General features: G+C 34.2%; 1 protein-coding gene across 4 annotated transcripts in view; it reads left to right on the forward strand.

Moving 5' to 3' along the window:
- DCUN1D1 (defective in cullin neddylation 1 domain containing 1) overlaps positions 1 to 4,900 on the forward strand; it is a 31,906-nt gene extending 27,006 nt beyond the window's left edge. For all 4 annotated transcript variants that reach the window (XM_007094564.2, XM_007094565.2, XM_042998782.1 and 1 more), the window contains exons 5-7: positions 2,630 to 2,712; positions 3,172 to 3,268; positions 4,572 to 4,900. In XM_007094564.2, coding sequence (XP_007094626.1) covers positions 2,630 to 2,712; positions 3,172 to 3,268; positions 4,572 to 4,651 — 260 coding nt within the window. In that variant the 3' untranslated portion in view covers positions 4,652 to 4,900. The remainder of the gene's footprint in view (positions 1 to 2,629; positions 2,713 to 3,171; positions 3,269 to 4,571) is intronic.
- Positions 4,901 to 15,647: the final 10,747 nt, after the last annotated feature.

Genomic DNA, 15,647 nt, shown 5'->3' on the forward strand with positions numbered 1-15,647 from the left:
AACACCTTTAGGGGACATTTGGAAATGTGTAGGGGTGTTTTTTGGTTGTCATAATAACTGAGGTTTCTTCTGGCATTAGATGGGTGCTAAATGTTCTTCAGTGCATAGGGCAGTTATTTACAATGCGAAATTGTGTTTCATTGAGAAACCCTGTAGGGTGATGACATTGAGAGAAGAAATAAGCAGGTCTGTAGAGGAAGATAATGAGTTCAGTTTGAGCTCTGTTGAATTTGAGCTGTTTATGAATACCCAGTTGAAGTTGTCCATAGGCAATTAGATATATGGATCTAAAATACAGAGATACAAGTTTCAAGATTTAGGAGTTGTTAAAGATAATTGAGTGTCTAATGTGAAAAAAGGCAAGGGTTTGAAAAATCTACAGGGATTATAAGTAGTTCTTGCTGACACACCGTATCACAGAACACCAACATCAAGTGGATGAATGGAAGAAGGGGACCCAGTAAAAGAGGATGAGAAAGACAGGACAGAGGGAAATAATAGAGTGCTATCATTAAAGCTGAAAGAAGTGACCTTTCCATCTAGGAGGCATATTCAATTTTGTCTAATATGGCAGACAGCCAAATCAAGGAATAAAAGTGTTTATTTGATAGAGATTACTTTCAATCTAGTTTATGGAATTAAAAAGTGTGTGGGAGGTTAGGAAATGGGCAGTGAATGTAGATTACAAAAAGTTAACCTAAACCTTCATACATGATACACATACACTGCTACCCTTGTCAGATTCTTTCCTTAGTGTATCACCTGACAAATGGGCATTTATAGGGTGTCTCATGGTTTGTAGTTACTTGATTATGTCTGTTGTTTCTTATCCTTATTTTGTGAAAATTTGTTGAAAAGGAAAAAAATGCTAGTACTAGTAATAAGCTTAGTTCTCATAAGTTTAGTGCATTTGAAGTGAAGAAGGAAAGCATTAAGCATGCTAATAGCCATTTTACTGCACCTGAAGCAGACAATTACATGTTTAGTTGGTAGAGAAAAGAACAAAATTAAAGACCCTGGAAAGAATATTGTCTATAGAGCTTTGAAGTCTGCAGAGATTAAAAAGGCATTATGGTTAGGAATTGGTGGCATGTTTCTAGTTTTCTTAAAACCTGGGGATCTGAATTTGACTTTTAGACATGCATTCAGAAGCACATTATGTATAAGAGTAGAAGACTCTGTGTACTGTTTCAAGATTTTCTGTGAAGGGAGGGAGAAAAAGGGTAGCTAGTTAAGGGGATGAGACCCCAAGAAAGTTCTTTTTAAAGGGAGGAGCTACAACCTGAGCGTTTCTTTGTGAAGCAGGAAAAGGCAGAAGACAAAGCAAAGTTGAAGATGTAGGGAGAGAGTAAAACTAATCAGTAGACAGGATTACTTGAAGAGGCAGGATGTATTGAGAACATTGGTGTTAGGGGCTTATCCTTGGATAGGAGAAAAAAGTGCCACCTTTTCCACTGAGTTTGAAGGAAGACATAATGATGGATTCGAAGGTAAGTAGTACATTTTCACACGGAACTGTAGGAAGTTCATTCTTTCAGCGGTTTCTGAATGCCTACTGTGTGTTTCAGTCTACTGGTCTGGGGATATTTTGTCCCTATCCTTGAAGAAGTGAAGGTCCAGTGAAGAAGGGGAATTTTTTGCTTTATGGTCTTTATATTGTTTTTTGAGGTAAAATGTGAACCTCTTTGGAGTCTTTACTAGTCTCATGGTTCTTCGATTATCAGGAGTGTTTTAGAGATCATTATCTAAAAGGACTTTTACTTGGGATATGATTTTTTCTGACCCAGAGATGTAAATTTACTCATAAAAAGCTTGATACTTTATCTTAATTGGTGTAATTCCTTGAAAGTGATCATAGGTCTTTCTGTCATGACAGGTATGGTACTTTCATGTGGCAGTATGGTTTCACTCTGTTCCACATGCAGTTAAATAGCCATTTATATCATCTTCATCAAACTTTTAAAAAAGCAAATCTTAGTTGATTAATTTTTAAATCAGTATTCTTAATGGTTTCTGAAGTCCAGGATCAATCATTGTAGATAGCAGTCCTTTGCATTACAGCCTGAAGGTGTACATCAGTGGTTCTCAACTGGGAGCAGTTTTGCACCCCAGGGTAGCTTTGGCAGTGTCTGGAGACAGTTTTGGTTGTCACCACTGGGAGTAGGGTGGAGCTTTGGGTAGAGGCCAGGGATGCTGCTAATGTCATATAGGACAGTCCCCCACATCAAAAAATTATTTGGTCCCAAATGTCAAAAATGCTGAGGTTGAGAAACATTGATGTACGTTAACATTTTAATACTTACAGTCTAGTTAAGTATGCTTCTCTACATTATCTAATTTAAACTTCAGAAGCCCCCCCCCCCCCAATGAGGTAAGTGGCATTCTTTTTGCCCTGAAGGGTTGTTCATTGGTGAGGGAGACAGGATACAAACCTTAATCTTACCTCTGTATGAAAATTTGAAAACCTAAGTATTTAGGAAAAAAGCTATTTATTCATTCATTCATTCATTTTATTTATTTATTTATTATTTACTTATTTATTTGGCTATCTTTGGTCTTACCTGTTTTTTTTTTGCAGGGATAAATATTCATGGAATTAGAAATACATAATTTATTTTTAATATTACAGATCTAGAAATGGCCATTGCCTACTGGAATTTAGTGCTTAATGGAAGATTTAAATTCTTAGACTTATGGAATAAATTTTTGTTGGTAAGTTCATGTTTTCTGCAGCTCATCTTTTCTCTGCATTTTTACTCTGAAGATAATTAATATTATTTATTTGTTTTTAATATTTATTTATTTTTGAGAGAGAGACAGAGTATGAGCAGGGGTGGGGCAGAGAGAGGGAGACACAGAATCCGAAGTAGGTTCCAGGCTCTGAGCTGTCAACACAGAGCCAGACACGGGGCTCAAACTCACAACCGTGAGATCATGACCTGAGCCGAAGTTGGATGCTTAACTGACTGAGCCACCTTGGCTCCCCTAAATTAAAATGTTTTTTAAAGCATGACTAACTCAGAGCATGTAGTAGACACAGAATGAGAAATTTGATTATCATAGCTTGATTACACAGGTGGTTCTGCATTCTTGAATTTAGCATTGTTTAGACTGATGTTTTGAAACTTTTTGGTGATTTGGATGTTATTTGCTTATTTTTTTAAAAAATAGGAACATCATAAACGATCAATACCAAAAGATACTTGGAATCTTCTTTTAGACTTCAGTACAATGATTGCAGATGACATGTCTAATTATGATGAAGAAGGTAATGAAAGTTTTTCCTTAATTTTTTTTTTTATTTCTTTTATCACACACTCTTGACCTTCTTGTCTACATCTGTTTTTCTTAGAGTTGGGATTTCTGTCTTCTGATTTTTTGTGCTCTTATGAACATATAAAATGTCTTTGTCCTCTTTACCAATCTCTGTTCTATTTCTTTAAATACCAACTCAGTACTCCTGTCTTCCAGAAAGGCGGAGTAGTTTTCATGCATGTTTTAGATTTTCAGTTTACTCATTACTCTTCTTACTGTCCTTTCTATTTTTGTGTTTTTTATTATCTGTCTTGTCTTTGAATTTGATTGTAAACTCAAGTTTAGTGACTTTGTCTAATTTGCAATGCACTTCAGCTGTCTACCATAGTACTGTTGACATTCAGTAAATGTGATATTTGAATCCTACCAATTGAATGCTTTTCTGATATTTTGTCTTGTGTATAAAAGATGGTGTTACCATCTACTACAAGCGATGTGCTTTTGTCTTTTGAGAGGTGGCAGTGATCTGATTTCTTCACATATACTTATGTAGCCTCCTTTGAGAATTAGCAGGATGTGTTTTTGAGACTGTTGAATAGAGGTAGTCTTTGAGAAATCTCCAATGACCTTGGCCTCCTTAAAAGTGTCCTGGAACTATGTAATCTAACCAGAGATAATATTATTTTTTCTCTTTGTTTTCATTATGATGTCTAGTCTTTACTAATAAGTGAGAAATGTCTAATCTGATGATAATTGTGCTTTCTGTTAGGCCTTACACAAAACTGGAGAACTTTCTGATTTGGAGGTTGGCATGTGGATGTGTAGAGGCATGCATATCTGCAATTTAAAATCTCTTAGCAATTTGTTGTCCTGAAATAGGATAGAGTTTGAGACTTGCTGTTAATTTCCCTTGTAAGTTTGCCACAAAATGCCTGGAAACTTTTTTCTTCCTACCTAACTATGCTCTCAGTGCTGGCAGCATGCCATTATAGCATGGCCATTTCTTAGGCTGCCAGTTTGGGGGCCTTCAGAAAACCATATTATTCATTGATTACTAGGAGAGTTATCATTTATTATTCAGGGGCTAATCAAGCATTGGAATAATAGAGCAGAGAGAATACAAGAACTATGTTAGGTAGGAACTCTAAAAAGCTAGAATTTTGGGAGTGTTCTCAGTGGGAATATTTGTCATTTTTAATGACACGCTTTAACTGTTATAGGGAAGGCATTTTAAAAGTAAAGGATTCTCTTAAAATGTTAGCCCTATTTCTGCTTTTCTTTCTTTCCCTTTCCCATACTTTTTTTTCTTTTTCCAGGAGCATGGCCTGTTCTTATTGATGACTTTGTGGAATTTGCACGCCCTCAAATTGCTGGGACAAAAAGTACAACAGTGTAGCACTAAAGGAACCTTCTAGAATGTACATAGTCTGTACAATAAATACAACGGAAAATTGCACAGTCAATTTCTGCTGGCTGGACTGAACTGAAGATCAATCCTCACAATTCAGACTGAGGGTTGTGTCAAAACTTTAAGGATACATCTTGGACCATATCGTATTTCATTCTTCTAATGGTGGTTTGGGCTTGTCTTCTAGTCTGGGCCGCTCTAAACATTTATAATTCCAACATTGTGGATTTCATCTTATGTCTGTGGACCATCCTAGTTTATTCTCCCATAAGTCTTAGGAGCTTTATGGTGATTATTTTGAGGTTTCCATTCTTGCATAAAGCACAATGCTGTCTTCATCAGAAAACAGTTTGGCATAAGAATTAAACATATGAACATCACAAACAATTTATAAAAACTTCTTAAATATATGCTTTGGGCTAGTTGCAAAGACTATGCTGATAGCACTTCCAATGAGAGTGATATATTTAAGTGTACCGGATCTGGAATGGTGTTTTGGTTTGGGGGGATTTTTTTTTTCCCGGGCAAATCACATGTATTGTTGATGTGAGTAGAGTAACTGATGTCAAAATAACCAATGTGAAAAATTTTTAGGATAACTTGGTGTGCCTACCTGAAAAATTTATTGTGTTTCAGACCCTCGATTTCAAAAGGTTCCACAGAACTAGTCTGCACTTACCTTACCCATGTTTATATATAGTTGTCTTAACAGGGAGCTTTTATTTAGAAAATGTCTGCATAATGTTAGATTCTACTCCTGTCTACATTATGCACTACATAATTGGATTTCATTATGATTTTGAAATGCTTATATGCCTGTCGAATAAGTTAAACTATTTAATTTGTTTTGAATGTTTTAGAGTGCTACACAATACAATATTCTAAATTTAGGCATGAGGGTTTTATTTTTTGTTTTGTTTTTTGGTTTTTTTGTCAGCGCACTATGGAACACAAATGAAATTCTCTTAATTTATAAGAAGATAGTAGGAATTAAATTTTGAAAATGGTTGTGATGAGCCATGAAGTTCAATCCTTATAGGTACTGCTTTCAGACAAATAGTCCATTTTTGATGACTTCTTATTTTGTTGAAATTCCTTTAACTGCTGATCACTGTGGTTGCCAAATACTTCAGGAGCAAAAATTTTCAAGCAAGCATGTACTTGATGCAAAATACCAATCTGGCTTTTATTTTCATAAATTAGTTTCTTCACCTTTTTTTGTTTTATTCAAATAAGCTCAGTTTTCACGTCAAAACAGAATTCTCTCTTGTGTGTATTTTTTTCATTATAAGACCCATGAACTGCTTTCATGCTGAAGATGCTCATTTCTCTGTTCACTTCCTGACATGTGAAGGGTTTATTGCTTTCTTAAACATTTCTGTAAGGCAAGTAAAAAAATGGAAAACTTCATATGTTGGATGACTTTGGTCTCTAGCAGGAAAAGATTTTGCTTGGTATATCCAGACAACTCTATAAGGTCCAGTGTTGAAATTATCAAAGGAATGTACTTCAGAACAGCAGTACATTTTATGTAGATGTGGAAATGATTTTAAGAAACAATGACATCTTACTACTACTTTTTATTTACACAGTTCTGAAACTGACTAGAAAGCTTTCCCCATAGATATTATATTAATATTCCAATCATAACTTTAACTCAAGAATATAATTCTACCAAAAGAATATTTTGAAAATTTCTATTCAGTTTACTGGAATTGGTTATTAAAAAAAAAAAAAGAAAAAAAGAAGAATCCTGCTGCTTTCAGTATTTCCTGACTTCGTGTTTGTAAATATAAAGACGAACTTCAATTATGAAAAATTTAAAAAGATATATATATATGTACTATTTTGTTTTTGTCTGGAAGATTTTGAGTTATGGTATTGTTTTCAGATTGATTAATTTGAGTATGCTGTGTTTTAAAATGAGATCCCATTAGCTTTTTTTTTTTTTTTTTCCAATAGAAAATTGTTTTCTTAAAAGTCTGATATTGGTTCATGGCTTAGTGCCTTGGGTTTACAGACTTTTCCTTTTAAATGCAAGACCTTTTTCAACAAAATAGTGTTTGTCATCATTTTGGTACTAAACATTTATAATTACTGTGTAATTATAAACAAAAACATAAAGCTTTGAATATAATTATGTAGCATAAAAGTTAAGGTTGTTCACTCTATGATGGCATCTTAGAATTAAACAATACTATTACTAGGGCTGAAAAGAGAAGACTGGTTTAATGTGGTGTGATTATTTGGAGGATAAATGCCTGGTTACAGGGAATATTTTATACTAAAACAGTGCTTATGCATATGGCCATGTATGTGTGTGCATGTGTGTGCGTTTGTGAGAGAGATTGACAAGAGTGAGAGATTGAAAGAGACCTGTTGACTGACACACACACACACACACACACACACACACACACACACACACACACCTACCTTGAAATGCTTTAATTCATTAGTGTTTCAGTCTTCATTTTGGTAAACTCCCCAGGCAGATTCTTTGTTTTAAATTGAACCACAGGTACAGTTTCCTTTTTGCCAAATGTCAAAACAGGTACACATTTTAAAATGTACTGCTTTTTAAATAGTAAAGTGGATAAAATTAGAAGTGCCCACATCTAAAAAATACTTGAGATCAAGATTATCTTTAGTGACTATCATCTGCATATCTCTGTAAGTTCAAATGTGCTTCTTACAATCCCTGTCATATTACCAACAGAGGCAATAAAAGCTTCAGTGAAATTGCCACGACTAAATCTTTTCACATATTATTTCAGTGTAATATTTTTAAAGACTAAAATATACCTTAAGACTTTTCCAGGAAGAATAATTATTCATGGAAAGAGCATTGTAATGGCAAGTTTTGGGAAGAAAAGACATGCCAAGTCTTGTTTACTACATTTTTGCTACATTTTAAAAATGTTTACAACTATACTGGGCTGCTTTATTTAATTAACAGTACTGTAGTCGTGTAATATGGCATTATAAGTGTGTGTTCATTAGACTTTTAAAAAGTTTTAATGAGAGAAAGAACTTAAAATAACATGGGATATCTTTTATATAATATCCTACTGGGGAATTCTTATTTAAGCAAGGTTATACTATTTTTTTTTTCCTCAGAAAGATTTAAGTGATGAAGTGTTCATCTATTTTTTATTTGATGATAATCAAGAAATTGAGTAGTTGTAGCTAGTTTAATGTGCACTTTGCTTAGATTTTTTAAAACCTGTTACTATTAAGACTTCGTATTGTAAACCTTCTGTAACTTTTATCTATGAATGACAGAAGAAAGTTCAACCTAATGAAAGAATTTTGGAATGAAAAAGGAAAGTGGTGCTGGGGAAATTTATTATAGTTCCCAAAGTATGCCTTTGTAAACCTGAATCAACTTTTAGCAAGAATTAATTTATGTAGTTCTAAATGTTAAGTTGTATATTTAATAGAAAATAATCATTTGGCACCTCAGCAGTTTTCTTTAAATGTTACTTTATAAAACTTTTAACAATATGATTTATATTGAATACATAGATGTTTTGATAAAATTTTATCAAATTTGATTATGTAATGATAAAATGTTTTTAAAATGTGAACTATTTAACATATATCTTAATAACTGAGGACACAATACCTGAATTGTGATTTCTACTTAATGTGATAACTAGGGTTCAAATTATGGCTCATCATTTAATTGATTATAAACAAGTATATTTCTAAACTCTTTACTTGCCTCCATTTTTACAGTCATAATAGCAATAATTTCTATTTTTATTTTATAGAAATGTGATGAAGTTACGTATCTTGATACCTTTACCTTTTATTTCTGAGGGGAGAGGGGTTTTTATTTTGTAGTTAATACAATCTTGATAATTCTTAATAGTACTAATCCCCTTTTCCAGGTTTATCCTTAGTATTTGTCACCATTTTGGTTGAGTATTTGCTTGATTTGTATCTGATTTCTGGAGGCAGATAGTGCTGGTTGGTTTTTGTTTTGTTTTGTTTTTAATTTATAATACAGATACAGAAATGGTTTTACCAGAGCATTCTTGCCATCTTATTTTCTTTACTGCCTGTTGGGTAATTGGCATTTCCTGCTGACCAGTTCATTTATTTAACAACTCAATGTATAGTGTTAAGTGGCTTTGGGCATTTGTCATAAATAAGGAAATTAAGATAAACAGTACACAACCTTTGTAGTAGGTAGAATTCCTAAAAAGTAATGTCTTTATTTGTGGAGTTTTAAAGACATATTATTTGGGGAATCATTTTATGGTTATCCATTTAAAAAACTGAGATTCTAAAAAATATTTTTTAATTTACTTCCAAGTTTTTCTTATATGTATTGTTTAAATATTTTCAGTTTACTTTTTTTTGTATTCGTGCTATGCAGAAATGAGACTTGTAATGTAGAGCATTGGTTTTAAGCCATACCTCGAGGCTGCTGTGTTCCATGAGGTTGGGTCACAGCAGGCAGGGTGCCTCTTCCACTTTATCCATAACTTTCTACTTTATGTCCTGTAGGTTAATAGCATTTCATAGGAAATTTGGTTTGGAGAAAAATGGTTAAGAGAAGTTTTTAAAAAAAAAAAATGTCTGGCTTATCAGAAACATTACCACTTTGGCAGATTTTTCAGTGGAATGGAAAGAGATGAGTCAAATCAAAGTTAAAGCAGGTCTGATCATAGAAGACAGCACTGCTTTGAAAGAAGAACCCATCAAATTAAGCTTAAAGCAAGGAAGGAGGAATTTTGAACCAAAATAGTGAAAGCAAAGCTTGATTTGTTTGGAAAACTTCATTGTTTGAAACAGTGAAGAGGCAGTATGTGTAAGTGGCTTAATGATGAAACAAAAGAAAACAAGGATAATATATTTAGAATGTATACACGTAGAAAGCATGTTCAATATAAATATTAAAAATTTCCTTCAAATTATGAAATACTGTAAGAAAACTTAGTATTTAATAGAACACTGGGCAATAGCAAGATTTTTACAAAAGGGAATAGTGTAGGACGTAAGTTTAGGGGGAAAAATGGCTAAGAGAAAATGGTAATGTAGGCTGTAGACAACGATTTTATCTTATAGTTAACATGACACATAGCTACAAGAGAAATACTCGATCAGTAAGGTTTAGAGATGTATGTATGTACTTGGAATCCTTTAAAAATAGCATGTTGAGGCTTCAAGCAAATGCTAAAAATGTTCTTAATCCTGGTAATATATCAGAACTCATTGTATTGAAATTGTATGAAATGAATTAGGCTGTCAGCCAGAGCTTTAAAATAGTCACTTCTAAGACTGGTGTAATGGTACTTAAAAAAATAGCTTTATTGAGCTATAATTTACACATGATAAAATTCACCCATTGTAAATACACAATTCCGTGGATTCAGTAAATTTATACAGTTGTGCAACCGTTATCACAGTACAGTTTTAGAACATTTCCATTAGCCCATAAAAGTTCCCCGCATTGTCCTTTGCAATTGATTCCCTCTCCTGTCCCAGCCCTCGGTAGCCACTTAGCATCTGTTTCATAAATTTTCCTCATCTGCAGATTACACATAAGTAGAATCATACAACTTGGAAGTCTTGTATCCAGCCTTTTGGCATGTTTTTTTTAGGTTCATTCATGTTGTAGACTGTGCCTGTACTTAGTTCCTTTAATTGCTACATAATATTTCATTGTATGGCTGTACTAATTTTGTTTATTCACCGGTTGATGGACGTTTGGATTGTTCATATTTTTTGGTTATTATGAATAATGCCATGAACATTCACCTATATATCTTTGTGTGGACATATGTTTTCATTTCTCAGGTAGATTTCTAGGAGTGTAATTATTGGTTTGGTTGGAAAATTTTTGTTTACTTTTCTAAAAAATTGCCAAACTCTTTTCCAGAGTGGCTGTACTGTTTAAAAATATTCCTACCACAATGCATAAGGGTTGCAATTTCTTCACATCCTTGTAAATACTTGTCTTTTTTTTTTTTTTTAAATTATTATAGTCATTCTGGTGGGTATGTATTTTAACTGCGTAAATTATACCTAGCATCCTAACTCGTGTCCATTGATTGGGTATGCAATTTGGGTGAGTATAAGGTGGCCTAAGGGATCGCTGTAAAATTACTTACTATAGACATGTACTTAGCTGAAGATAGTATTTTCTGTAGCCACAGAGGAAAGTTATAAGCTTCCGGTGGGAGTTCTGGTCCCTCAGAACTCTGCTGAGGAGATGAAATGCATAGGTGAGTAGTGCTGATGGCTGGTGTTTGGTGCTGTTGTGCATATCATAGTTGATGAAGCTACCTAGTTAGCCTGTGACTTGGTGGTAATTAAAACATTGTAGAAACATTCTGCACAGATGTGTTACAGTCCTTTGAAGTTTCCCAGAGCTCTTTCGCTTTGAGATAACTGGGAATTTTTGAAATTTGTAACAATTTAGTCACCGCCAGCTACTTGTGCTCTTCTACATAATGGGCATTAGAGTAGTGTTTTTTCTTTTTTTTAACAGAAAATTTCAGACCTACACGAAAGTAGAATAATTAACCTACTTCAGCATGATCAATTTATGGCCTATCTTGGTTTATCTGTATATCACCCATCCTTTGCAACGCTGACCTATTCTGAAGCAAGTCCCACTTAGCAAATAATCCTGTTTGTATCTCAGTATTTATGTGTAAAAGGTAAGGACACTTAAATATAACCACTATACCATTACCCCACTTAACAAGTTCTTAGTAATTATCCAGTCAGTAGTTTAAATTGTCTCAATTTTTTTTTCCAGTTCAAGTCAGAATTCAAATAAGGTCCATACATTGCATTTATCTCTAAATCTTTTCAGCTGTGGATCCCCATATACATGCCCATATATAGTATTCCCCCCTTGGCTTGGAAAACATTTATTTGAAAAAGCAGTGGTTGCTTTAAATTTGTAAATATTCATGCAATTTATATTTAAGGTGACATTTGGTGTGCTTAAAGAATGTATTTTACCTTGAAAATATTTTGGGAGTTAATGAAGTGTGGTATAAAAAGTATAATATGTTTCCTTAATTTAAAAAATATAATGGGACTTGTATTCAGAATATATAAAGAACTCTTACAATTTAACAATAAAAAGACAGCCCATCTTACAAATGAGTGAAGAATTTGAATAGACATTTCTCCTAAAAAGATATACAAATGGCCACTATGCACATGAAAAGATGTTCAACATCATTAGTCATTAGGGAAATGCAAATCAAAACCACAATGACCTATCACTTCATAGCCACTAGTATTGTTTTCATCAAAAAGACAATAGCAAGCGTTGATGAAGATGTGAACAAATTGGAACCTTGTACATTGGTGGGAATATAAAGCAGTGCAGCCAGTTTGGAACACAGTTTGGCTGTTACTCAATAAATGAAACCTAGGTTAGCATATGACCCAGCAGTTCCACTCCTAAGAAGGTAAGAGAATTGAAAATATGTATTCACTCTCCAGCCCCTGGAAAACACCCTTTTACTTTGTGAATTTGACTATTTTAGATTCTTCATATAAGAATAACACAGTAATTATCTTTCTGTGATTGGCTTTTTTTCACTTAATGTCCTCAAGTGTCATCTGCGTTACAGCATGTGACAGAAATTCCTTCCTTTTTAAGACTGAACAATATTTCATTGTAGATATATACAACATTTTTGTCAGTGGACATTTGGCTATTGTGAATAGTGCTGCTATGAACCTACACGTGCACATATCTACTTTTAATTCTTTAGGATATATACACAGAAGTGGGATTGCTGGATCATATGGTAGTTTTATTTTTAAATTTTTGAGGACCCCCCCCATACTGTTTTCCATAGCAATTCTACCATTTTACATTCCTACCAACAATGCACAAGAGTTCCAATTTCTCCATATCCTCACCAACACTTTTTTTCTTATATGTTAGCTATTCTAATGGTGTGAGGTGATATCTGTGGTTGTGGTTTGCATTTCTCTGATTAGTGATGTGGAGCATCTTTTCATAATACTACTTGGCCATTTGTAGATCTTTGGATAAATGTCTATTCAAGTTCTTTGCCCATTTTTGAATTGAGTTATTGGATTTTTTTGTTGTTGAAGGAGTTCTTTTGATATTCAAGGTATTAACCATCTGGTTTAACATGTTAATAAGTCCAATGTTCCCTTACTGATACCCTGTCTGAGTTATCTGCCCGTTGGTGAAAGTGGGGTATTAAAGTTCCCTACTATTGTACTGCTGTCCATTTCTCCCTCTGTCTTTGCTTTTTTTGTTTTGTTTTGTTTTTTCCATGTGGAATCTTTGGATTTTCTACATAAAAGATTATTCTTTGCAAACCAATCATTTTACTTCTTCCTTTTCAATTTAGTTGCCTTTTTTTCTCATATTTTTGCCTACTTGCTCTGCTAGGACTTCCAATGGCATACCGAATAGAAGTGGCAAGAGTGGGCATCTTTGTTCCTTTTCTTAGAGGAAAAGTTTTACATCTTTCAGCATTGAATATAATAGTAGTTGTGGGCTTTTCATGTATGGCCTTTATTATGTTGAGATAGTTTCCTTCTATTTTTAGTTTGTTTTAAGTCAGGAAAGGGTGTTGAGTCTTGTCAACTGCTTTTCTGCATCAATTAGCTAGATAATGTGGCTTTGTCCTTCAATTAATGTGGTTTATCAGAATGATTGAATTTCATATATTGAACTGTCCTTGCATTGTGGGAATAACTCCCACTTTGGTGTGGTGTAGAATTCCTTAATGTGCTGGTGAATTTGGTTTGCTAGTATTTTGTTGAGAACTTTTGTATCAGTGTTCTTCAGGAATATTGGTCTGTAGTTTTCTTGTAGTGTTTCCTTGTCTGGCTAATTTAGTATCAGCATTGCTGGCCTCACAGAATAAGTTTAGAAGCATTCCCTTTTCTTCCATCTTTGGGAAGAGTTTGAGGAGGATTAGTATTTGAATGTTTGCTAGAATTCTCCAGTGAAGCCATCTGGTCTTGGACTTTTCCTTGTTAGGAAGTTTTTTTTTTTATTACAGATTCAATTTTCTAACTAGTTATTGGTCTGCTCAGTTTTTCTATTTCTATAGTATTTAATTTGAGTAGGTTGTATGCCCATTTTTATATTGAGTTACTTTTTATATTGTTAACCTGTGTTTTCTATATATTCTAAATACTAGATCTTTACCAGATATATGATCTACAAATATTTTCTATTCTGTGGATTGTCTTTTCACATTCTTGATAGTTCCTTGTGACACAAAAGTTTAATTTTAATAAAGTCCAATTCATTTTTTTTCTTTTGCTTATACTTTAGATATCAAATCTAAGAAACCATTGCCTAATCTGATGTCAGAAAATTTACACTTAATGTTTTCTTATAAGAGTTTTATGGTTTGAGCTCTTACCTTTGTTCCTTTGACCTATTTTGAGTTAATTTTTATATATTGCATGAAGTAGGAGGCAAATTAATTCTTTTGCCCATGAATATCCAACTGTCCCCTTACCATTTGTTGAAAAGACTATTCTTTCCTCCATTGAATGGTCTTGGCACTTTTGTTGAAAACCAATTGCCCATAAATATATGGGTGTATTTCTGGATTCTTAATTCCCATCAGTCTATATGTCCTTCCTTATGCCAGAATCACATAGTCTTGATTGCTGTAACTTTGTTAGTTAAGTTTTAAAATCAGGAAATGTAACTCCTCTGACTTGTTTTTCAAAAAAATTTTGGCTATTTGGTGTCCCTCACATTTCCATACAAATATTAGCATCAGCTTGTCAATTTCTGCAAGAAAATGCCGCTGGGATTTTGACGGTTGTATAGAATTTGTAGATCAGTTTTGGAATATTTACAAGTTTTGCATCACTATTTTATGTGTCCATATGATATATTGACTGCCTTTAAGTTTTCATCATGGATTGCCTAAGTGCTTGCTGTGGCTTCCTATATACCTTTAGTCTACTTTTCTTCCAACCACTTTTTCTTGCTGTCACCTGGATGTCTTATCTAAAAGGCTTAATTAAGATCCTTTAGTGACTCCTCAGAGCTCTCAGAATTAATTCACTCATTCAAATGTCTCTAATCCCTTAACGTGTCAGATATTATCCCAGGAATATAGCAGTGAACAAAAAAATAAGTGCTCTCATGGAGCTCAAGTGTGGGGAGATGTAATAAGTAAAATATATATTGTGATATATAATGAGAAGTGCCAGGGAGAGGGGAAAAGCAGGGAAGGGGACAGGAGAATGTGCAATTTTAAAAAGGGTAATCAAGGAGGGCTTCGTTGAGATAGCTGAGTACCTAAAGAAATGAAGTAATAGGCTGAGCATACATCTGATGAAAGCTTGCAGACATAGCAAATAGCAACCATAAAGGCTCTGAGTTGGCAGCATGTTTGAGGAACATCAAGGAGGCTAGCAGGCTGGAGATGAGGGAGTGAGGAGAGTAATAGGAAGTGAGATCAAGGGTAACAGGTAGTAGGGTGCCTGGCTGGCTCAGTCAGTATAGCATGCAACCCTTGATCTCAGGGTTGTAAGTCTGAGTCCCATGTTGGGTGTAGAGATTACTTAAATAAAATCTTAACAGCAAATTGTGTGTGGCCTTATGGGCCATTGTTACTGCTCTGGCTTTTATAGTGAGGTGGGAAGTCATTGGAGAGTTTGAGTAGAGGAATATCAGTTCTGTACCTGAGATTTAACAAAAGTGCCTTACCTGATAGGTTGGGGAAAGACTGTGTGTGTATGTGTGTGTGGGAGGGATAAGGTGAAAGCAGGAGACGAGTTGTAGTAGCCAGCCTCTAAAACATCCCCAATGATCCCTGCCTCATGAGATTCACACCCATGTGTAATCCCTTCCATTTGACTGTGGGCTGGACCTAGTGACTTGCTTCTACTGAATAGAGTATGGCAAAGTGATGGGATATCATTTCTGAGATTGTTATAGTCTCTATTTTGCACGTTCTTTCTCGCTCTCTCACTTGCTCGCTGTTGG

The sequence above is a fragment of the Panthera tigris genome, chromosome C2 (genome assembly GCF_018350195.1).
Source record: "Panthera tigris isolate Pti1 chromosome C2, P.tigris_Pti1_mat1.1, whole genome shotgun sequence".
Lineage (NCBI taxonomy): Eukaryota > Metazoa > Chordata > Mammalia > Carnivora > Felidae > Panthera > Panthera tigris.